The 23,764-nt window shown below is 41.6% G+C and overlaps 3 protein-coding genes across 3 annotated transcripts; 1 reads left to right on the forward strand and 2 right to left on the reverse strand.

Annotated features, from left to right (window-relative positions):
* The first annotated feature begins 12 nt into the window (after positions 1-12).
* On the forward strand, positions 13-7,625 carry LOC110042542 (T-complex protein 1 subunit delta-like). The gene is made up of 13 exons (XM_089291547.1): positions 13-304; positions 374-426; positions 1,561-1,650; positions 2,383-2,491; positions 3,364-3,506; positions 3,947-4,068; positions 4,370-4,508; positions 4,647-4,786; positions 5,047-5,143; positions 5,448-5,686; positions 6,316-6,550; positions 6,956-7,069; positions 7,334-7,625. The coding sequence occupies exons 1-13, from the start codon at positions 184-186 to the stop codon at positions 7,346-7,348; spliced, it is 1,617 nt and encodes a 538-aa protein (XP_089147673.1). The 5' UTR covers positions 13-183; the 3' UTR covers positions 7,349-7,625.
* A 1,576-nt stretch (positions 7,626-9,201) lies between these two features.
* LOC110042536 (protein Wnt-8b-like) lies at positions 9,202-14,825 on the reverse strand. Its single transcript, XM_089292056.1, has 5 exons — positions 14,547-14,825; positions 13,510-13,558; positions 13,230-13,377; positions 12,306-12,571; positions 9,202-10,700 (listed from the first exon to the last, which is right to left on the reverse strand). The coding sequence occupies exons 1-5, from the start codon at positions 14,672-14,674 to the stop codon at positions 10,173-10,175; spliced, it is 1,119 nt and encodes a 372-aa protein (XP_089148182.1). The 5' UTR covers positions 14,675-14,825; the 3' UTR covers positions 9,202-10,172.
* A 4,552-nt stretch (positions 14,826-19,377) lies between these two features.
* LOC110042543 (protein Wnt-8b-like) lies at positions 19,378-23,256 on the reverse strand. The gene is made up of 5 exons (XM_020747925.2): positions 22,982-23,256; positions 22,225-22,273; positions 21,945-22,092; positions 21,011-21,279; positions 19,378-20,803 (listed from the first exon to the last, which is right to left on the reverse strand). The coding sequence occupies exons 1-5, from the start codon at positions 23,107-23,109 to the stop codon at positions 20,276-20,278; spliced, it is 1,122 nt and encodes a 373-aa protein (XP_020603584.2). The 5' UTR covers positions 23,110-23,256; the 3' UTR covers positions 19,378-20,275.
* Between the last annotated feature and the right edge of the window lie 508 nt (positions 23,257-23,764).

The raw sequence follows: 23,764 nt of genomic DNA on the forward strand, positions 1-23,764 counted from the left end.
CCGCTGAACAGCAGTCTTTGCGGATTCATTTCCTGCCGGTGTGGCTCTGAGCGACGAGCACGACGATTTTTGAGAACATTTGGAACTTGGCAACAGAATCCGTAATCATCGGCCGTTTAGATCGTTTTGTCAGTCTCCTCAATCCTTGCATAGTAAAAATATACATTGAAAAATTCAGTCACAATGCCTGAAATGCAAGGGAAGTCAAATAATGCAAGTTCTGGAGCTGGTAATAAGCAGGGTGCATTCAAAGACAAGGACAAGCCCACTGAGATTCGCATGAGCAACATTACTGCAGCGAAAGGTGAGCAAATCCTCATTAACTATGATATTCTGGATATGAAAGCTTACGAGGGATGTTATGTTTTTCCAGCGGTTGCTGATGCCATAAGAACGAGTCTAGGACCCAAAGGGATGGACAAAATGGTGAGTGACTTTTTGTACATTTTGTAGGTGTGTAAACATTTTTGTACAGTTTCTGTATTAAAGTCATGTTTGCTTTTGAAGACTGTTCATTTTATCCTCATATTTTTTTTTACCTTTTTTAAAAATTCCGCTTACTACGCATATTTGTTGTTAGGTAGTGCTGAAGAAGATTGACAGCTCTAAGATATGAAAAATGTGTGTCAGTAAATCTTATTTAGAGATGTTTGGCAAATCATTGTGTAGCAGTCAACAGAGAGAAATACAGGAAGGAGATTCTGTTGTATGTGTTTATGACTTAGTTGGCTCTCAGTGATGGTTGTTGCAATTTGCCTGGCTTGCATGTTGTTGGATAGGATTGCCAACATCAAAACCTTGGAAAATATAATAATGGGAACTTTCCATTCAACAAAAAGTCGACCAAAAGTCCAGTTTTCATTTCCATACCATTTGCCTCTGTTTCAAAAGTTCTGGAATTTTTGGTTGGATGGAAAGTGTTCATTGTATTGTATACTTCCCTCTGAAATTAACTATCATGGAATACCATGGAACCTCAATGGTATTCTAGTGCCTAGTTTATTCTCAACAGCTCAAATGGCTGATGCTTTTCTTTGGTTTCCACTGCATAAAACAGCTAGTAATATCGCTGTTCTATCGTGGGTTAGCACTGATAGGTTTTTGACTCAGAGCTAATAATAATATTATAACCCCCAAAATTCAGCGAAACAACAGAAAAAAAAAAACAAGCCTTGCTTAGACTGCTGGCAGCCAATTTTATCTCTGAGGGTCACTTAGATGAGTGTTTAGCTATCACAAATGCAAGAGGGCAGTATGGCTGTGGCCAAGTAGGGATTAGAAGGCTAAAACGTCATTTAGGCTAAAACGTCATGCATCATAACTCCTGCTGAGTTTCGAGAGAAAAACAGACTGCCAGCAGCCTGACCCTTGGTAGACTCTAACCATGTCTCTAAATCTTGTGCTCAAGACCCATGCATCCTCTTTGTTTGGCTGAAAAAACATGTGACATGTATGTGCGCGTTAGCGAACCATGTTCTTATTTTGCTACACCAATGTGTTTAACTTGATACAAGTTGCACTTGTTTATTATATTTGATTGCTGTTGGACAATTTGTTTAGATACAAAGTGGAAATGGTGATGTAACAATCACTAATGATGGTGCAACGATCTTGAAGCAAATGCAGGTCTTACATCCAGCTGCAAGAATGGTAATGATCTCATAAAAATCTAAGTTTCAACTCTGCAAACTCATATGACTCTTGAAAATATAAAGCATATGCATAGCATAGCTTGTTAAGTAAAGCATCTTTGCTTTTAAGTAGATATTTGGATTGTTAGAAGGTGCCCTCTTCATTAAATAACTTGCCCTAATTATAATGGCTTGTTGTTCAGATGGGAGGGAAAGAGTAAATGGTTGCTTTCAACAACTTTTTTGTTTCATATACTTTAAAGTCAATAAAAGCAATCAACAGTGGTTTGTTGGTCAGTAAGATGGCAAGTAATGCATTAACCATGATGTGAGTACTTTTACAAAATGTATGTTGTGGTTTTTTGGTTATCTTTTTTATGCTGAGCTTGAAACTTGTTTGTGACCATTTTAAAATTAATTGAAAATTTTCTTTGCAAAATGTTTTTCAGCCTGTTTCCTCTCAAAATTGTTCCAGCAAGAATTTGAATTTGTTTATTCTGGTTGTAAGCCTGTCAAAAGCTCAATACATGTAACATCTATGTTATGTTAGCTTGAACTAGAGAAAATTATTCCTTTTAGAACTGTCCTAAGTCTGAAAAATGTTAAGTATTTGAGCTTGCAGAATAGACTGTTTTGATATATCATTAAAAGTCAGCTTGGCAGCAAGGCCGAGAGAACACAAACAAAGGCTGAATTTTAATCTATCCTATTGTCCAAAGTGTGTGAGTTTAATATTTGTTTTGTATTTTAGCTTGTAGAACTGTCTAAAGCCCAAGATATAGAGGCTGGAGATGGGACCACTACTGTTGTGGTGATTGCTGGAAGCTTGCTCAGTGCTAGTGCAAAACTCTTGGAAAAAGGTTAATATCTTAAAATATGGCTTGAATGCGTAAATGTACAGCGTAAATGTACCAAAACATTTATTGTACGAAGTTGATGGCAACCACCTTGAATGCTTGGTAATTTCCACTTTATTGCAAAATAAACATTTGTTAGTGAAATTAGTGAAAAACTTGTTATTCTTGGCTGTCATACCAATGTCTTGTCAGTAAGTAACACTGTTTTTAATGGATGCATCAGGAGCTACATTCTTCCTTTAGAAAATTTGTATCTATCTTTAGTAAGTCTGTGTAAACCTTCTGTTGTGTAATTTCTTTCTGAAATAATTTACTACAATATCTGGGCATCTTTAAATCACACTAAGATGGCAAAATGACAAAATGGCATTACAGTTTGTCAAAATAGCACTCCGGCTAGCCTAAATAGCATTTCAGTTAGCCTTTGTGGCACTCAGGTTAGTCTAAATATCACTGACTTGACAGTGGTTAGCTTTTAATAGTATTATTGTAAGAGTTCAGTAACCCTTACAGATACATGTACTTGTATCCCACATATACTATTACCTGAAGTGCTATTTTATAATTTTGCCATTTCGTGGTTAAACATGCTTGCAGTATCTTAGTTTGTAGTAGTTTGTGTTTGTAGTAACAATGTACCCTCTTCATTAAATAGCTTGCCATCAATATGGCTTGTTATTCAGATGAGAGGGAGAAAGAAAATGGTTGCTTTCAACAACTTTTTTGTTAATTAGCACATTTAAGTCAATAAAAGCAACTGACATTAACAGTTTTTTATTCAGTGTAAAAATATGTTTCAATGCTTGTGATTTACTTATCTTTTCTTTTTAATGTTGTGATTTATTATTGTCTTTTGCTGTCTTGGTCTCCTACAGGAATTCATCCCACCACCATATCAGAATCATTTGAAAAAGCAGCTGCTAAAGCAGTGGAAATACTGACAACTATGGCAACACCAGTTGCTCTCAGCGACCGCGAATCTCTACTGAAAAGTGCAATGACATCACTAAGTTCTAAAGTAAGGACATAAGCCAAATCGTAGTTTTGAGAATTAGTGCAGTGTGTATTGTTTTTATCCCTAACTTATTCTCCTCTTTTGGGATAAAAACACATGCCCAATGCACTAGTTCTTTATACTCTGGTTTGGCTTAGAGTCACTGTTATGACACCTCCCATTGTTAATACGAGCCTCACAGTGAAATTTTTTTGTTAACATTTATTTAATCACTGAGAGGGGAAAAAAGCAACATACATTGCAAAAATTAAAATGTCACAACTTACGGTGCTTGCATACATCTGCCTTTAATGAAGGATTTACATCATTTCTTTTCTTAGCACACTTCTCTCAAAACACTACATTAGCATCCGTTCAAAATTTGGGCACCTTTTGATCATCTTTTGATAAGTTGTAAAATGTGAGCATATTGTAACATTGTGATTATGTGATTTCTTGTTTAGGTTGTTTCACAATACTCCAATCTCCTAGCTCCAATAACTGTTGATGCAGTCCTTAGAGTCATTGATCCTGCGACAGCGGACAATGTTAATCTAAAAGATATCAGAGTGGTGCAAAAATTAGGGTATGTTTAGCCGAACTTTATACAATTTCATGGCTATTTACTTTAAAATGTCCTTTTCATTGTCAAAACACACCATAGAGTTCAATAATTTGCTAACGTCTAAGGACTTTAGAATGGTAATTCCAGACATATCATAGTCACTTCCAGATATACTCAGGACTGTCATTTCTTGATTACCATTATACAAAGCGAAATCACTATTTGGATTTCCTGTGAGCTAGATCGCTATTGAACTTTTTTACAGTCTGCTTAAATAGGGTATGATCCAAAATAATGTTTCTCTTCTGTTGTTATTTTTCAGAGGCACTGTTGATGACACTGAGTTGGTCGAGGGTCTTGTTCTAGAACAGAGAATCAGCCATTTGGCTGGAGGGATATCTCAAGTAGAAAAAGCCAAAATTGGACTGATACAATTCTGTATTTCACCTCCTAAAACAGATGTAAGTGATATGTAGAATAAGTATGTAGAATAAGTGATTGTGCTTTACTGATGTCACAACTACAGTATCTGCATTATCAGAACTAACAATGTAAAAATCTTGAATTTGTAATTTGTATGTCATTTTATTTCTAATCAGATGGAAAATCAAGTTGTAGTCAGCGATTACACACAGATGGATAGAGTTCTTAGAGAAGAGCGACAGTACATTCTTGAAATATGCAAGAAAATAAAAAAGGCCGGCTGCAATGTGTTGCTTATTCAGAAGTCTATCTTGAGGTAACTCGCAGTCTTGCATTAAAAAAATCAGTTTTTTCATTGAGCTGTTTTATCTAGGAATGACATTTCTTAAGAATAATAGCTCAAGTTTCAAAGCAAAAACCATCATCTAACATGAAAAGCTCACATCAAAAATTTAACATACCAGAGTCTCATTGTCACATTGGACATGAGGCATTTTAGTTTAAACATAAAACAATACTGGTTCAGGGATGATTTTTTCTCTCTGTCCTGCTGAAACTTTTCTTTCTGTATTGCAGAGATGCTGTCAGTGACCTAGCTCTCCACTTCCTGAACAAAATGAAGATCCTCGTTGTAAGGGACATAGAACGAGATGAAATAGAATTTATATGCAAGGTAGTTTATGGTGGTCTAGTTTGTTTTTATACTCTCAGTGCCCAGATGACATCACGTTACAGCTACAAACAAATTCAATTGTAACATTATTAGACAATATTCATATTCTCGGTATTGGACTGGAACTGGCTTGCAACTGAGACTAATGCAGGGAGTGTTTGCAAATGCAAATGACATTTATCTCTTTTTAATAATATTCCCCCACGTAAGCCTCCATTGCGAGCTAGTTATAGTTCAATACTGGAAATACAAATATGGTCTATTCTAACAAGTTGTTTGATTTGTCCCTTCTTCCTCATCTCAGAGCTTGGGATGTAAACCGATTGCCAGTTTAGATCACTTTACTCCAGAAATGATGGCATCAGCAGAACTCGTCGAGGAAGTTCCTTTGGGTACCAGCAAGGTTGTCAAGGTGACTGGCATAGCCAACCCTGGTCAAACCGTTAGTATCCTTGTACGAGGATCCAACAAACTTGTCCTGGAAGAAGCTGAGCGGTCACTTCATGATGCTCTCTGTGTAGTACGATGCTTGGTCAAAAAGAGGTAATTCAGTCTAGTTTCATAGCAAATTATTTTTTGCCGTGGGAAAACTTACATTGTTGAGAGCATTCAACACCTTCAATGCTAGGACAACTCGATGATGCAATCGAAAACTTCCAGGTTTCAAAAAGTGATTTATCTATTTAATATATATTTTACAATACCCCCAGAAATAAGCTAATGTATAGACACATGAATTTATAATTTATGCAGTAATTTATCTTAAAAAAACAAATTGACGTCAGTTTTCATCAGTCTGTCCTGTAATTGACAATGAATTTGGTCGTAACATTGTCAAGGTATTCTGCAGATCAAACAGCTACTTTGACAATGTTATGATGAAATTGATCATCAATAACTGGATAGACGCATGTAAAACTGATGTCAATTTGTTGAATTTCTTAACTGGCTGCCTGGCTCCAGCAACGCCTATGGTTAGTCCAGGCAATCAGAACTCTAGATGTAGTCTCAATGAACGTTTTTGTAAGAACAAGTGCCAATAAAGGTTGCTGTTGTTGTTGCAAAGCATGAATCCATTGCTAAGTGAGGACACGAGACATTTTGATATATTGTCAAGAAAGTGTAGTTATGCAGATCACGATCTTTTTTTTTTTTTTTTTTGGTACCATCAGGGCTCTCATAGCAGGAGGCGGAGCCCCAGAGATTGAAGTATCCATAAGACTGGCTGAGCATGCACGCACTTTAACAGGCATGGAAGCATATTGTGTACGAGCTTTTGCTGAGGCACTGGAAATTATACCTTACACACTCGCTGAGAATGCTGGGTTGAATCCTATTGCTACAGTCACGGAGCTGCGAAACAGACACGCAAAGAACGAGACTACAACTGGAATAAACGTCAGAAAGGTAGGCTGGGTAAACAGTGAAAACAGTAAAGGCTCCGTGATTTGAGTCACCCAGCTTGACAACTTTGGTCATACTCACTACTGCTTGAGTGGAGGTGCGTTGGCCTAATGGTTAGTGCGCAAGTCTCTGGATCGAGTGGTGAGGGTTTGAGCTCAGGCCGGGGTAACATCTTTGTGTTCTTGGGCAAGATAGTTTATTCTCATGGTGCCTCTCCCTACCCAGGTGTTAGATTGGTACCGACGAATTAATGCGTTAGTCGAGTTTTCAGCCTCACTGTCCTCCGGAGAGCCTATCACTGCCTGGCAAAGAGAGAGCTGAAAAACAACATGTACCGCTTTTCAACCCATAAAGAAAATGTAACTTGTCCCTGTCTCATCTTTACTCCACAACATTTTCTTATTTCAGGGCACCATCACTAATATTCTGGAAGAGAACGTTCTTCAACCACTGCTTGTGTCAACCAGTGCCATTCAGTTGGCCTCCGAGACTGTCCGTAGTATTCTGAAGATCGATGACATCGTAAGTACAAGCACACCCTCCCCCTGTCCCCCCTTCCCTACCCCCCTCTAGAAGCATACACTCACTTTTTGACTTGGATAGGGAGTGCTCTAACCCAGCAGTAGTAGCAAACTACTATACAGTCAATAAATGCCTTATCTGTCGTTGATCGTGAGTTATGGGCAAACTTCTTACTGTTTTATTAAGTTTTAAAGTTTCTCAAACTAGAACCAATCTTTTCTTTTCTGTACTAGAACAACTTAGTTATGTGATTTTCTTTTACAGGTTAATACAAGATGAATCTTGGAGGAAAGCTGACTTTGGTCAGAAGACCTTCCTGTCGCCCGTCACCACAGACTGTTGTCACAGAGTGTATGTTTTAGCACGTGAACCTTGCAACTTAGCAGTCGAAGAGCAAGCTTTATTTTAGAACTTACGAGCTGTTCTGCGAGATATCAACATTTTACTGTTATGGTTGCTTTGCGATAATCGAAAGGAGAAATATGGACACTGTTTAATTTCATGACAAATGTGTATCTTGAAGACTATTAAAACAAGTGTTAGGCACTAAGAAGAATGTAACTTATTGGTGATAGCGTATCACTCCTGCCTCTGAACAAAACTCAGCTGGAAAGAAGTCCAGAGGAGCATAGAGCTCCCTACACATAAGGGATCGTGTTGCATTGACATGTCGCAGCAACATGCAGCAGCGGCGAAATCCTGTACTGTTCACACGGTGGGAATGGGGCGGAGGGGGGGCGGGGATAGCATCTGTGCAAAATTTTGTCCAGTTATATCCTATTCTCTCAAAAACTCGACACACACCGACCCGACGTGTCGCAAGGGCAATCCTGCGGCTTTTTCTTATGTGTGTATGTGCTTTGAGTTTATCGCTGCTACATGTCTAGCATGTGAACAGGCTCCGGCTGGAAGGGTCTGTCCATAGCCGTAACGGCCGAGGAGGAATGAAGTGGCCGAGAGGGGAATGGGGTGGGGCTGTGCCCCATCTTCGACTAAAGATCCTGTTCACAGGCTACTATATGTCCGTCTAGCCGTCTCAGTGAAATGTCCCCTTTCGTGAGATTCTCATAATTGTCCCTGCGTTGCCCCTTCGTATGTAGAAGTGTTTTGCTTCACCTCCACGGGGACTCTAACTAAGTTAAGTGTGTCTGGAGAAATAGCTTCGGAAAGCTTCCGATATGGTCGGCATGGCCAGTGTCGCAAATACGACGTTTACCAGGAGCTGCCTTCGCAGATTCTGAATATAAGGGCGGGTGGCCTGAAACCAGCTTGCCTCCAGGCGGCAGATGAGACTCATAACCCTAGCAGTTTAAGCGGCAGAGCCTTTTAGGTGATGGAAACTTAGAGTCCAAACCTGGGTCGATATAACAAATCGAATGTGGTTTAGCGTTGTCTGTACTCTTGTCGACAACGATATGCATCATCACAGTGGTCAAAATATTGTGGACTCACGAGGCTGCGCCTCGTGAGTCCACAAAAAATTTTGACCACTGTGATGACGCATATCGTCGATAAGAGTACAGACAACGCTAAACCACATTTGATTTGTTTTTTACCACAATATCAACGTCAACGTCTTTTCTCAGAGCGTGACACATAGGCGCGAGCAGCGTTGCCTGGACTCTTATCGACAACGGCAAATTAGCTAATCAGATTGCGAGATTAGTAGCAATTGTGTGATCTATTAGTAGCAATTGTGGTAAGATTCGTTTTCTCTGACAGGCAAACGTCTAAGAGAAGAAGGAAAACGCTGCATGTGCTGATAAAAAAAAAAACTAGCCATTTCTCCACGTTTTAAGGTCGTACCGACGTCCTAAAATTGTATTAATGGAAACGCTCTAAAATCTATAACAATTCTCGTATTTTTCAGTCGTAGGTTCAGATAGACTACGAGTATTCCCTATTGCTTACGTAGTCCGTCGAGCGAGATGTGAAAAGAAAGCGTGAGAAAGAAATGGTCGCGCAAAATCTGGGGTGACGAGCGCTTTTCGCGCGCGCTTGTGATCAAAGACGACAATTCTGCTAAGCAGCACCACATAGCCCCAGTAGCGTTAATGTTTCAGTAACAGATTCTGTCTTTCAGGCTTCAGTTAAAGTCAACTTTTTGTTTTAGAAGAAGAAACTTCAACTGATTCAATTGATTGACCAACATCAACTTTATTTCAATCTTCTTATGTCTAGAAATGATTTTACGTGCGATTACAGTTACGATAAACAGTGAGTAAACAAACTAGCTCCAAAGTGCGGCGGACGGCATCACCCCGCCCCGTAAAAGTAAACCCCGAACAATCTGGGAAACCCCTCGGGACCTTAGTCACCAGCTGACATAAAGTGGCCAAAGCAAACTAATAAGCGATAAGATAAAAATAAAATAAAATAAGAAATCTTTGTTTGATAGAGATGAATATGTTTCTATAACAGTCTAATCACAATCATAGCATTAATGAATTTATTTTGTTACCCTTTCACCCTTGCTTGAAGGACAGTAACAGTGGCTATTGCATTGCTGAAAAGAAATGCCAATTTTGTCGTAAAAATCAAGCGAGTGAAAAATCTATTTGGCTCTACGATCTCATCAAAAATCTTATTTTTAAATCAACTTTAAAGATATATATTGAAATAAAAATGCGTCTTCAAAGGCTAGTTTTCACTAGGGCATAAGCATAAGCAACATGAGCAGATGAAAGGTGATTAATAAGCGCCTTTTGTTAGAAGAATGTTTCGAATAAAAAAGCGCTACTTTATTGCCACGTGGGGGCGCATTGACATCATTGGTTAGTGCGCTCGTCTCCAGATCGAGCGGTCCAAGTTCGAGCCCTGGTCGGAGACATTGTGTTGTGTTCTTGGGCAAGACACTTTACTCTCACAGGTGTATAAATGGATACCACCTGGGTATAACCCTGCGATGGACTAGCATCTCATCCAGGGAGGAGTAAAAATACTCCTAGTCGCTTCATGCAACTAACCGGAGATAAGCGCTGGTCTGATGGACCACTTGGCTCGTATACAGACTTCACGTCACTTTATGGGCACATTTGTGCTCGTGTGCGTTTGTTGCTTATTATGCTTATACGCTCGTGAAAACCAGCCTTGAATTCTACATTCAAGGATGTGCTCGAGTTTGGATACCTGTCACCACTGGTTTAGGGGCATTACAAGTTATTTCAAAATACTTTTCCGCACATTTCTCGCATTCAACTCTGCAGCAGTAAATAAATTTACACTTGCAATCAACCTGCTTGTAACGCTCCACCTTATCAACTCTCAAGTTACAATCACGTTTACAGAGAAGACTGAATACTTCACATTTGTCCTTGGCCACATCGCTTCTGCACGATTGTCCCAGCATTCCAGGGTAGCCCAGAGTGTCGTTTCGTTCGCAGGGGTGTGGGGAGGGGTGGAGATAAACTAGCCTGTCGCCCTTATATTTAGAGACTGGTTGGAACTGATCGCCCACTTGCTCTTGAAGCTTGTTGTCTACGAACCACACTTGCACAGCATCAAAGTATTTCTCCTTCAGCTTTGATGCGACGACATCAAAAGGCGCCATTTCCTTCCAGCAATGTTTGAATTCGCATGTGCGCTTAGCACCGTAGCAAATGCAGTCAATTTTGGCACTACTTCGAAGAACCTGTTATCCATAAAAGAAAATGACCTGCCATTAATTAACGTTGAAGTTTCGTCATGAATGGATCGTCATTATGGCCACTTTTTTGCCTGAACAGTTTGCTCTTATGTTAGGACGGGACGCACAAAAACACAGGCGGCCCAAGCTCTCAATGTTATGCTTTTTTTTTTTTTTCCTTTTTATGCGAACGTTCAGGCTAACGTGACATATGGCATGTACTATTACATAACGACCGAATTTGACCACGCGAAACATGACTCCCGCCTTGCAGCATATGGAGGTGTTGTGTTACAACGGTTTGAATTTATAAAGGTTTGTATGGGAATGCAACGGCTTTGCTTGAAAAGCCAATTATTCCTATATTTTGTGAATAAAATCTACTTACCCTGTTGCTGTGTTGTATTCTTTGTTGTTTGCCAGCTCCTCGGGCCGATCTAACGCGATTTCGGCGAGCTATCGTTGTGTGGGTTTCCACTACTAAAAGAAAGACAAGGCCGGACACTGATTTCCGGAGTGCCCGCCGCTCGAAGCGAATAAATCCACTGAAAATAACCCTGCCGACTCAATTCCTCCGTAGAATCGAAGAAGAAATGTTGAAGTTCCATGTCAGTTCACTCGCTACGCGATTCCGTCTACAACGCCTTCGCAACGATACATTTATTTCGAGATTGCTTCGCTCGCAAACTCGAAAACAGCCGCGTCACAAAAGTTAGGACACTTTCGCGGTGTTGGGTAACTTTAATTAGCCCGACCGGGGGTAGTCAGCAACGATTTGTCAACGGTCAAACCAAAATGCTTCCCGGGTACCCTCGTGCTTTAGTTGTCAAACCCATTGAGGGAGTGCCCGGTTACCCGGGGAGCATTTTGGTTTGACCGTTGACAAATCGTTGCTGACTACCCCCGGTCGGGCTAATTATAGTTACCCAACACCGCGAAAGTGTCCTAACTTTTGTGACGCGGCTGTTTTCGAGTTTGCGAGCGAAGCAATCTCAAAATAAATGTATCGTTGCGAAGGCGTTGTGGACGGAATCGCGTAGCGAGTGAACTGACATGGAACTTCAACATTTCTTCTTCGATTCTACGGAGGAATTGAGTCGGCAGGGTTATTTTCAGTGGATTTATTCGCTTCGAGCGGCGGGCACTCCGGAAATCAGTGTCCGGCCTTGTCTTTCTTTTAGTAGTGGAAACCCACACAACGATAGCTCGCCGAAATCGCGTTAGATCGGCCCGAGGAGCTGGCAAACAACAAAGAATACAACACAGCAACAGGGTAAGTAGATTTTATTCACAAAATATAGGAATAATTGGCTTTTCAAGCAAAGCCGTTGCATTCCCATACAAACCTTTATAAATTCAAACCGTTGTAACACAACACCTCCATATGCTGCAAGGCGGGAGTCATGTTTCGCGTGGTCAAATTCGGTCGTTATGTAATAGTACATGCCATATGTCACGTTAGCCTGAACGTTCGCATAAAAAGGAAAAAAAAAAAAAGCATAACATTGAGAGCTTGGGCCGCCTGTGACAAAAACGACCTAGAGTTGCGCTGAGACAGTGAATATAATTCAGCTACACAATAATAATTAAAAAACATCTGTGACACATTACCTCTCTTCCTACTTCGTTGTTATGTAGGTTCACTGCCACCAAAGCATCAGGTCCTGTTTCCAGTCTGTCTGTGAAGCGTCCAGCCTCCTTCTCTCCAAACTCGATATTATCACCACACCCCCAAGTAACCACTTCATGTGCGTTATACATTGTTGGCTTCTTGGGACAGTCACACCCGGGTGTCATGTTATGTGTGCACTGATGTGCGATTTCATCGGTGATAGCGGCAGCACTGATGGCGTGAATAAACGCTGTTTCTCGAGTGGCTGCAAGGAAATGGGGAATAATAGAACTATCGACTCATATCAGCGAACATATTTTCCTCGAACAACAGAACAATAATTGAAGAACCATTTTCTCTGGATAAACAATCAGATCCACGAAGTTCTAGTAGAATACAACATTATAAGATGTTCAAAGAATTTCGCTTGCTACGGCTCATTGTATGTCTTAAAACCAAGCGCCAAAACCGTACTGGGAGAATATGGGCCTGAGCTCTCTACCACCGACTCGCTCGTATTTTTTTCGTCCTAGCAATCTTTTCCAGGAGTTCAGTTCAGCTGGAGGGCAGCGCGGAAAATGGCGCTCCCAGAAAACAAGGTTAAAGCAGAGATCGGAAGGCGAGAGAATTCCTCCTCGCACAAAGCCCCTCGCTCTCAATTTCCTGGCTCTCGTCTTTTTCTGCGCTGCAACCCAACTGACTGAACACTTGGACGAGGCAACCTTAACCCCATCTGGAGCCTGTTCACGGGCCAAGCACAGCGAGCCCGATTAATTAGGACCGATGGCCCCTGTGTTTTATTGGCTAAACTGAGGCCAAAGTAAAGTAAGCCAAAACTACTGATAGTAAGAAGAAGCTCGTTAAATAAATCGAAAATAAAGTGAACTGAAAAAGACTGCAAAAAGACAATACATCAAACTTACCGTAAGGAAATGTCATGTTATTAAAGATAGGCAACTTCTTGTACATCTCCACTGGACAGCTCCAGCGGTTGCTGTTAAACACTTTCTGGCACTCGGCGAGTCCTCGACGGGCTCCATCTTTCACGATACTCCACAACACAGAATCAACCTGGATAAAACATAAGTTAAAGATAAATTATCTGCATAAACTACGCTTGCGTCGGTTACCTTTAAGCACACATGCCTGGACAACTACTCCTTCTCGGAATCAGGAACACGAAATGTTAACAGTATTGCATACCTCGTGTGGTAGAGTGATCTCTAAACCTGCGCTTCCGGTACTGTTAGTTCTGGGGAGAAAATGATAGTTAATGATTCTAATGAACAAAATTCTGAACTTTTCAGTGGTTTAGCTATGCTTTACATTCTTGCTCCGAGCTCTCGTCTAGAATAATTTTAAGCTCAATAAATATTGGTTATTGACCAAGCGTGAGGTAAGTGAGGGTGGCTGGATGTTGGTCAAGTTCCCTACGCGTGTCTTTGTGGACGGAGAGGCAGCCGAGATCAATGAGCACGCAAAAAGAACTTCTGAGCAAACGAACATGAAAATTTGCACTTGGACTAAACAACAGGCTTAATTCCCGGTGAAATTGTAAACCCTTTTACAGAGGGTACGTCTTGGGTCATGTAATGCAAGCTCCATGCAAGCTTAATTTACAAGGGACTGGAGTGGGACGCAAAAGGGCGGGAGCTGGGAGATAACGATAGGGGAAGTGGGAGGTTCTGACCCCCAGTCCAGCCCCCTCCCTCCCCCGACCCCATGGATTTGATTCATTGCCAAGGATGATTTTGCCCGCTCGCGGAGCTATAAACCATCGCTCTTATTCGGGGCGGGGTATAGCTCTTGAGTGGTGCTTTTTTGAATAAAGGCACTTACAAAAACACGTTCAAATTGGGGGAAATTTGGGGTTTTCATTTGAAGGAGGTAAAATGGCGTGGCGCTCCATATTTATCAGTGAAGTCATCAATATCTGCCATTATTATTTCCCGGCTTAGTTCAAGTTTTATCAGAACAATATTCACTGAGTTGCGTTGAGTTTGAAATCTTTGTAAACGCAACATATAGTTATTAATCCAACATAGAACAACATGGCGCCGATCTCTCGTTAAATGTTCACCTAAAATACTGAAAATAAATTGTTGTTCTTTATTGCGCACTATACGTACCAGGGCAGCATTCAGTACCTATTAGGTAAATTAGTTAGTAATCCAACTTGAAGAGGGCGCCGAAACGGTAAATGTGTTATTGAAAAGTCAGTCAATTGCATATAAACCTACTTTGTGTGGTTGCAGGTTGGTTGAGGCCTCCTCGGCTGTTCCATTGGCGTTAATGGACCGCATGAGTCTCCCAGCTGAACGTTCCACAAACCGACGAAAAGCAAGAAAAACGCCGTGAATAACTTCATTTGTTGCTGTGTTAGTTTGTGACAAGACCTTCAACGAGAGAGTTCCGTGGTCTGGAGAGGTGCGACGATAGCGGCAAATAATATACTGAGAAACTTGAAAGTTTGCCAACTGAAAAACAATCACAACTAAGAAACCAGACACAATGGAAGGCAAAGATCATGCTCGGTCAAACAAGATGAACCTTGGTGATAATAGTATCTTTCACGAACTGAAAGATAAATATCACGTTCCCATCCAATCCTTTTTTGTCAAAACTGTACGGCCGGAAATTCCTCAATGGTCTTTAATGGATTGAAGAGCCATTGTGCTCGGTGAAAGAAGGTGAACCTTTGTGATGATAGTATCTTTCATGAACTGAAAGATAAATATCACGTTCCCATACAATCCTCTTTTGTCAAAACTATGTGTAAGGGGGTCACTTAATTGCCAGGGCTAATTGCTAATGAGGAAGACAAGACTGACGCTAATCTTTCGTCACTGAGAAAGAACAGAAATTCAGAATTAAACGAGACGCTTTAAGAAACATCACTGGGTTGTCAATTACTTGGGTATGTACGTGCTCAGCTGGCCTCTCAGAACAATTACCCCATTATAATCAATTCTGTGACCAATTATAGAACCCATTTAATTTTCGTGATCCCATGCAACTTATTTAACTAATTCATCGTAAAATGAAGTGACACATTTGTTTAACTGAATGTGGAACGGTAAAGACTTTTCACCATTAATCTTTCCATTTTCAAATCCCTACTTTTCAGAACTTTCTTATCCCCGAAATCCTCAAAATGTGCAACCTCTTGTAGTAACTCTATCGAAAAAGCAACCCAATCCACTCGTGAAAATGCGATCCCATCCAGAGATAATCAATCCACTCATGAAAATGCGACCCCATCTAGTGGCCCATCCCCATTAGCTCATTACTAGGAAGTACCCCCGGTGGTTCTCTTTAGAACGCTGATAATTCAGGAAAAAAGAATAACCCATGAAAACAAATAACTTGGTGAGCAAATGGCATCACCTTCACTTGAAAGATCTCACTAACGACTTGTCTGATTTTAGCACGACTTTGACTTTAACACTTGGAGCCCAGCGTTTCAGCACATACCTGGATCATATACCTTAAAATTCCGAAAGTAACGATCTTCGTTACCTTCGAAATTAGCTGCACTTGGGGCTAGTTACTGTCGGGGGCTCGTTATTCTCAAGGGGTCGTTTCTTTCGCGGAGAAAAAAGCATTTTACATATATTTTGCTGGTGCGACGAAGCCTCTTTTTCGTGAAATAATTGATGGAAAATAGAAAAGTAGTTCTTAAATTATGCTCTTCATGTCTATACCGTGTTGTCAGTGGTCGGCAGCAAAGCAAGTCAGATACCATAAACTGTTTCTACATCATATGACACAATGCTATGTCATTCTGCTGTATATCAAACCCCGGCAGGTGGCCGTTTAATTAATAGGCGTTGGTCGGTTGATAGGGTTAGTGTACTTTGAATATATTTTACCACTGGGTTTTAAAATTCTTAATGAACTTGGAATTACGTCAAGACAATCAGGATAAACGCGTATTTTTTATCAGTAGTCAATTTCTAATTCGGACGTTTGTCGTCATCGGCTTTTCGAAAACAAAACTAAACTACCTATATTTTAAAATTTTGGGTGGCTGTTAAATGGGGGTAAAGACAATAGGAAAACGTTCGTCGGGATGACCAAAAGGTGGCCGCGGTCGCTTTATAGAGGCGGCTGGTTAATAGGGGTTTTACTTGCAATATATTACTGACAATAATATCGGGACTTTGATAACTGGCCGCTTAGTAGGGGGTGGCCGCTTAATAGTTGGCAGCGTAATAGAGGTTCGACTCCGGAGGTAAGACTGTATGCAAGCAAGAGATAACGAAACTACAACTAGAATAAACGTTAGAAAGGTAGGCTGGGTAAAAAATGAAAACAGTTAAGGCTCCGTGATTTGAGTCACCCAGCTTGACAACTTTGGTAATACTCATTACTGCTTGAGTGGAGGTGCGTTGGCCTAATGGGTAGTGCGCTAGACTCTGGATCGAGTGGCGAGGGTTTGAGCTCAGGCCGGGGTAACATGGCTGTGTTCTTGGGCAAGATAGTTTACTGTCATAGTGCTCTCTCTACTCAGGTGTTTGGATTGGTACCGACGAGTTAATGCGTTAGTCGAGTTTTCAGCCTCACTGTGCACGGTCACGTAACGCCACGACCTCGGGAGTGCTTACCATTACCTGGCAAGGAGAGAGCCGAAAAACAACACGTACCGATTTTCAATGCATAAATAAAGTGTAACTTGTCCCTGTGTCATCTTTACTCTACGACATTTCTCGTTTCAGGGCACTATCACTAATATTCTGGAAGAGAACGTTCTTCAACCACTGCTTGTGTCAACCAGTGCCATTCAGTTGGCCTCCGAGACTGTCCGTAGTATTCTGAAGATCGATGACATCGTAAGTACAAGCACACCCTCGCCCGCACTCCCCCACCCCCCCCCCGTCCCCTCCACCCCTAGAAACAGACCCTCGCTTTTCGACTTGGTCGGCGAGTGCCCTAACCCAATAGCAGTGGCAAATTCGTTTTAAGTACTATACAGTCAATAAATAATGCCTCATTCGTTGATTCGTTGATTGTGAATTATGGGCAAACTCCTTACTGTTTTATTCTTAAGTTGTTAAAGTTTCTCAAGCTAGAACAAATCTTTTTTTTTGTACTAGAACAACTTGGTTATGTGATTTTCTTTTACAGGTAAATACAAGATGAAGCTTGGAGGAAAGCTGACTTTGGTCAGAAGGCCTTCCGGTCGCCCGTCACCACAGACTGTTGTCACAGAGTGTATGTTTTAGCACGCGAACCGTACCACTTAGCAGTCGAAGAGCGAGCTTTATTTCAGAACTTACGAGCTGTTCTGGGAGATATCAACATTTTACTGTTATAGTTGCTTCGCGATAATCGAAAGGAGAAATGTGGACACTGTTCAATTTCACGAGAAATGTGTATCTTAAAGACTATTAAAACAAACGTTAATCACTACACAAGAATGCAATTTATTGGTGAAAGCGTATCAATGCTGCCCCTGAACAGGACTCGGCTGTAAAGAAGTCCAAAGGAACGTAGAGTTCCCTACGCGTGAGAGAGACGTGTCACAGCAACACCCAACAGCGACCAAATCATTTGCTGTTCACACGAGAGGGGAGGGGCCGGAGGGGGGAGACTCCCATATAAAAAGGACGGGGGGGGGGCTAGTCAGAAATTTTGGAAAAAATCCCTGAGAGGTAACAAGATCCTGTTTTGTGGGCGTGGCTTGAAATTTTTTTCACCCCTAAGAGATACCAATTCTAAAACAAAACATTATCGCCTGTCAAATTTTCTTCGGCTCAGTACCCGAACAGGTACCGCGAAAGCTCCCCCCGGTGGACCTTTTGAGGCTGAACACGCTAAGAGATACCAAATCCGCTTTTTTAACTCCTACAACGAGCTCCCTCGTCCTTTTAACATGGGAGCCGCCCGGGGGAGTGGGGGACATCGCATCCGTGCAAAATTTTGTCCACAATATTTCCTACGAGGTTCGACGAGTTACACACTGTGCTACAAGCAGTACAAGTAGCGAGGACAACCTTCGCAAAACCTCGACACACATACACGGACCGGACGCGTCGCAAGAGTATGTATCTTGGGCGTTACCCCGCGGCTTTTCCTTATGTGTGTATGTGCTTCGATTTTGTCGCTGCTACATGTCCCGCCACGCGCCTCGGTGAAATGTCCCCTTTTGTGAACTTTTCATGATATTGTCGCTGCATTGTCCCTTCGTGTGTAAGCACCTTACGAGCTATGGACGGGCCTAGAACAAAAACATAAAGACTGTACTAAGCAGGGGAGATGAGCCCGCAAAACGTTTCACTTCCCCATGTGGGGCCTCTAAATTGGTTAGTTATGGACGCAGAAATGGCCTTGTTCTTGGCAAGTGATCCAAATAACATGCTTACCAGAAGCTGCCTTTGCAGATTCTGAATGTAATGGCGGGTGGACTGAATGTAAAACCAGCTAGCCCTAGCAGTGAGATAGGGGGAGCCTTTTAGGTGACGGAAACTCGGAGTCCAAACCCATGTCGATAGTAGCCTCTTACTGGCGTTCAGTTCGTTTGGGCACAGCGCTAAACGGTGCGCGAAAAAATAGAAAACGCCCGGCGCTTTTTTTATTTTTATTTTTTTGCGCGCGACGTTTCTCGCGCTGCGCGCCAACTAGCTGAACGCCTGGAAGAGGCTATGTCGATAGATGCGTTTTCCGTGTGAGCCAATCGTCTCAAGGAGAAGCTAAGAAAACGCTCATAGAAAACCTGCAAGTTCTTCACAATTTAGAGTCGTACCGACGGCCTAAAATTGTATTGATGTAAACGCACTAAGATCTTTAATAATTCTCGTATTTTTCAGTCATACGCTCAGATAGACTACGAGTATTGCCTCTTGCTTTCGTGGTCCGTAGAGCGAGACGTGAAAAAAAGGCGTGAGAAAGAAATGGTCGCGCAAAATACGGAGCGACAAGCGCTTTTCGTGCGCTCTTATGATCAAAGACGACAATTCTGCTAAGCAGCACCACATAGCCCCAGTAGCGTTAATGTTTCAGTAACACATTCTATTCTTCAGGCTTCCGTCAAAGTCAATTTTCTGTTTTAGAAGAAGAAACTTCAACTGATTCAATTGATTGACCAACATCAACTTTATTTCAATCTTCTTATGTCTACAAATGATTTTACGGCGATTTAAGTTATGATAAACAGTAAGTAAACAAACTAGCTCCAAGGTGGGACGGACGGCATCACCCCGCCTCGTAAAAGTAAACCCCGAACACTTTGAGAAACCCCTCGGCGCGTTAGTCACCAGCTGGCACAAAGTAATCAGTGATAAGATAAGATAATAATAAGAAATTTTTGTTTGATATAGATAAATATGTTCCTATAACAATTGAATCACAATGTAGTATTAATGAATTTATTTTGTTACCTTTTCACCCTTGCTTGGGGAGAATAGCAAAGACTATACTTGAAAAGAAATGCCCCTTTTTTAATAAAAATCAAGCGAGTAACCCACCTATTTGGCTCTACGATCTCATCCAAAATCTGATTTTTAACTCATCTTTTAAGATATATATTGAAATCAAAGTGCTTCTTCAAAGGCTAGTTTTCACTAGGGCATAAGCATAATCAACATGAGCAGACGAAAGATGATTAATAAGCGCTCGCTACCTTATTGTCACGTGGAGGCGCGGTTGCCTCATGGCTAGTGCGCTCGTCCCGGATAGAGCGGTCTGGGTTCGAGCCCTGGTCGGAGACATTGTGTTGTGTTCTTGGGCACGACACTTTACTCTCACAGTGCCTCTCTCCACCCATGTGTATAAATGCCAGCATCCCATCCAGGGGAGAGTAGAAATACTCCTAGTTGCTTCATGCTTCTAACCGGAGAAAAGCTCCGGCCTGATGAGTCACTTAGCTCCAATACAGGCTTTACCTTATTTTATAGGCACGTTTGTGCTCGTCTGCGTTTGTTGCTTTTTATGCTTATGCGCTCGTGAACACCAGCCTTAAATGCTACATTTAGGGATACGCTCGAGCTTGGATACCTGTCACCACTGGTTTAGGGGCATTACAAGTTATTTCAAAATACTTTTCCGCACATTTCTCGCATTCAACTCTGCAGCACCAAATAAATTTACACTTGCAATCAACTTGCTTGTAACGCTCCACCTTATCAACTCTCAAGTTACAACCATGTTTACAGAGAAGACTGAATATTTCACATTTGTCCTTGGCCACATCGCTTCTGCACGATTGTCCCAGCATTCCAGGGTAGCCCAGAGTGTCGTTTCGTTCGCAGGGGTGTGGGGAGGGGTGGAGATAAACTAGCCTGTCGCCCTTATATTTAGAGACTGGTTGGAACTGATCGCCCACTCGCTCTTGAAGCCTGCGGTTTAGGAACCACACTTGCACAGCATCAAAGTATTTCTCCTTCAGCTTTGATGCGACGACATCAAAAGGCGCCATTTCCTTCCAGCAATGTTTGAATTCGCATGTGCGCTTAGCACCGTAGCAAATGCAGTCAATTTTGGCACTACTTCGAAGAACCTGTTATCCATAAAAGAAAATGACCTGCCATTAATTAACGTTGAAGTTTCGTCATGAATGGATCGTCATTGTGGCCACTTTTTTGCCTGAACAGTTTGCTTTTATGTTAGGGCGGTACGCACAAAAACAACTGAAAGTTGCGCTGAGACAGTGAATATAATCCAGCTACATTATAATGATTAAAAAAAAAAATCTGTGATACGTTACCTCTCTTCCTACTCTGTTGTTGTGTCGGTTCACTGCCACCAAAGCATCAGGTCCTGTTTCCAGTCTGTCTGTGAAGCGCACAGTCTCCCTCTCTCCAAATTCGATATTATCACTACACCCCCAAGTAACCACTTCATGTGCGTTATATATTGTTGGCTTCTTGGGACAGCTGTCACACCCGGGTGTCATGTTATGTCTGCACTGATGTGCGATTTCGTCGGTGATAGCGGCAGCACTGATGGCGTGAATAACCGCTGTTTCTCGAGTGGCTGCAAGAAAATGGCGAATAATAGAACTACCGAGTCATATCAGCGAACATATTTTCCCTTAACAACAGGACAATAATTGAAGAACCATTTTCTCTGGAGGAGCAATCAGATCCACGAAGTTCTAGTAGAATACAACTTTACAAGATGTTCAAAGAATTTCGCTCGCTACGGTTCATTGTATGTCTTAAAAACCAAGCGCGAAAACCGTACTGGGAGAATATGGGTCTAAGCTCTCTACCACCGCTCGCTCGTATTTTTTTCGCCCTAGTAATCTTTTCCAGGAGTTCAGTTCAGTTGGAGCGCAAAGCAGAGAGCGGAAGGCGAGAGAACTCCTCCTCGCACAAAGGCCCCCGATCTCAATTTCCTGGCTCTCGTCGTTTTCTGCGCTGCAACCCAACTGACTGAACACTTGGACGAGGCAACCTATAACCTCATCTGGAGCCTGTTCACGGGCTAAGCAGAGCGAGCCCGACTAATGAGGACTGATGGCCCCTCTGTTTTGTTGGCTAAAGGCCAAAGTAAAATGAGCCAAAGCTACTAATAGTAAGAGGAAACTCGTTAAATAAATCGAAAATAAAGTGAACTGAAACATATATAAAAGTATTATTATACATGACAGTTTTACTAGTAAAAAATGCTGCAAAAAGACAATACATCAGACTTACCGTAAGGAAATGTCTTGTTATTAAAGATAGGCAACTTCTTGTACATCTCCACTGGGCAGCTCCAGCGGTTGCTGTTAAACACTTTTTGGCACTCGGCGAGTCCTCGACGGGCTCCATCTTCAACGATACTCCACAACACAGAATCAACCTGGATAAAACATAAGTTAAAGATAAATTATCTGCATAAAATACGCTTGCGTCGGTTACCTTTAAGCACACATGCCTAGACAACGACTCCTTCTCGGAATCAGGAATACGAAATGTTAACAGTATTGCATACCTCTTGTGGTAGAGTGATCTCTAAACCTGCACTACCGGTACTGTTAGTTCTGGGGAGAAAATGATAGTTAATTATTCTAATGAACAAAATTCTGAACTTTTCAGTGGTTTAGCTATGCTTTACATTCTTGCTCCGAGCTCTCGTCTGGAATAATTTTTAGGTCAATAAATATTGGCTATTGACCAAGCGTGAGGTAAGTAAGAATGGCTCGATGCAGGACAAGTTCCCCATGTGTGTCTTTGTGGACTGAGACGCGGCCGAGATCCATGAACACGCAAAAGGAACTTCTGAGTAAACGAACAGGAAAATTTGCACTTGGACCAAACAACAGGCATAATTCCGATGAAATTGTAAACCGTTTTACAGGGGGTACATCTTGGGTCATGAAATGCAAGACGAGCAAGGCTAAGTACGCGACTTGGTTATATAAATATCTCAAATCTGTGTCGTCAAAGACCATTTAAAACCAATGAAAGCCTAAGAATTGCGCAGCTCAATGACTAGGATGTGTTTTGAGTCTCCTAATTTACAAGGGACTAGAGTAGGACGCTGATCTCTCGATAACTGTTCACCTAAAATACTGAAAATAAATTGCTGTTCTTTTTTGTTATTGTTTCGTCATCCTATTAGCTATTTTGCGCACTACACGTACCAGGGCAGCATTCAGTACCTATCAGGTAAATTAGTTATTAATCAAAGAGGGCGCCGAAACGGTAAATGTGTTATTGAAAAGTCAGTCAATTGCATATAAGCCTACTTTGTGTGGTTGCAGGTTGGTTGAGGCCTCCTCGGCTGTTCCATTGGCGTTAATGGACCGCATGAGTCTCCCAGCTGAACGTTCCACAAACCGACGAAAAGCAAGAAAAACGCCGTGAATAACTTCATTTGTTGCTGTGTTAGTTTGTGACAAGACCTTCAACGAGAGAGTTCCGTGGTCTGGAGAGGTGCGACGTTAGCTGCAAATAATATACTGAGAAACTTGAAAGTTTGCCAACTGAAAAACAATCACAACTAAGAAACCAGACACAATGGAAGGCAAAGATCATGCTCGGTCAAACAAGGTGAACCTTAGTGATAATAGTATCTTTCACGAACTGAAAGATAAATATTACGTTCCCATCCGATCCTTTTTTTGTCAAAACTGTACGGCCGGAAATTCCTCAATGGTCTTTAATGGATTGAAGAGCCATTGTGCTCGGGCAAAGAAGGTGAACCTTTTTGATGATAGTATCTTTCACGAACTGAAAAAGAAAAACATTACGTTCCCATCCGATAAATTTTTGTCAAAACTGTGTGTCCGGAAGTTCGTCAATGGATTGAAGAGCGATAAGTCTGCTAAAGTGTAATCCTTATTTAAAAGTAGAAAGGAATGGAGGGTCACTTAATTAAAGTTTAAATCGTTAATTAGGGAGGCGAGACTTAAGCTAATCTTTCGTCACTGAGAAAGAACAGAAGTTCAGAATAACAACAAGACGCTTTAATGAGAAACATAACTGGGTTGTCAACGGGGGGCCGAGGGGGATTACTTGGGTATGTACGT

The sequence above is a fragment of the Orbicella faveolata genome, unplaced genomic scaffold, assembly GCF_042242905.1.
Source record: "Orbicella faveolata isolate gen_17 unplaced genomic scaffold, um_ofav_v1 contig_24, whole genome shotgun sequence".
Taxonomy (NCBI): Eukaryota; Metazoa; Cnidaria; class Anthozoa; order Scleractinia; family Merulinidae; genus Orbicella; species Orbicella faveolata.

Bases quoted from the DNA above. Each gene is read 5' to 3' on its own strand.
- LOC110042536 (XM_089292056.1), bottom strand. From the start codon at position 14,674: ATGAAGTTATTCACGGCGTTTTTCTTGCTTTTCGTCGGTTTGTGGAAC. The intron at 13,559-14,546 runs GTAGGTTTATAT...TTTTCTCCCCAG, and splicing joins CCAACCTGCAACCACACAAA to AACTAACAGTACCGGAAGCG. The intron at 12,572-13,229 runs GTAAGTTTGATG...ATTTCCTTGCAG, and splicing joins TAACATGACATTTCCTTACG to CCACTCGAGAAACAGCGTTT.
- LOC110042543 (XM_020747925.2), bottom strand. From the start codon at position 23,109: ATGAAGTTATTCACGGCGTTTTTCTTGCTTTTCGTCGGTTTGTGGAAC. The intron at 22,093-22,224 runs GTATGCAATACT...TGTTTTATCCAG, and splicing joins AGATCACTCTACCACAAGAG to GTTGATTCTGTGTTGTGGAG. The intron at 20,804-21,010 runs GTAACGTATCAC...TATGGATAACAG, and splicing joins ACAACAGAGTAGGAAGAGAG to GTTCTTCGAAGTAGTGCCAA.
- LOC110042542 (XM_089291547.1), top strand. From the start codon at position 184: ATGCCTGAAATGCAAGGGAAGTCAAATAATGCAAGTTCTGGAGCTGGT. The intron at 1,651-2,382 runs GTAATGATCTCA...TTTGTATTTTAG, and splicing joins TACATCCAGCTGCAAGAATG to CTTGTAGAACTGTCTAAAGC. The intron at 4,069-4,369 runs GTATGTTTAGCC...GTTATTTTTCAG, and splicing joins AGAGTGGTGCAAAAATTAGG to AGGCACTGTTGATGACACTG.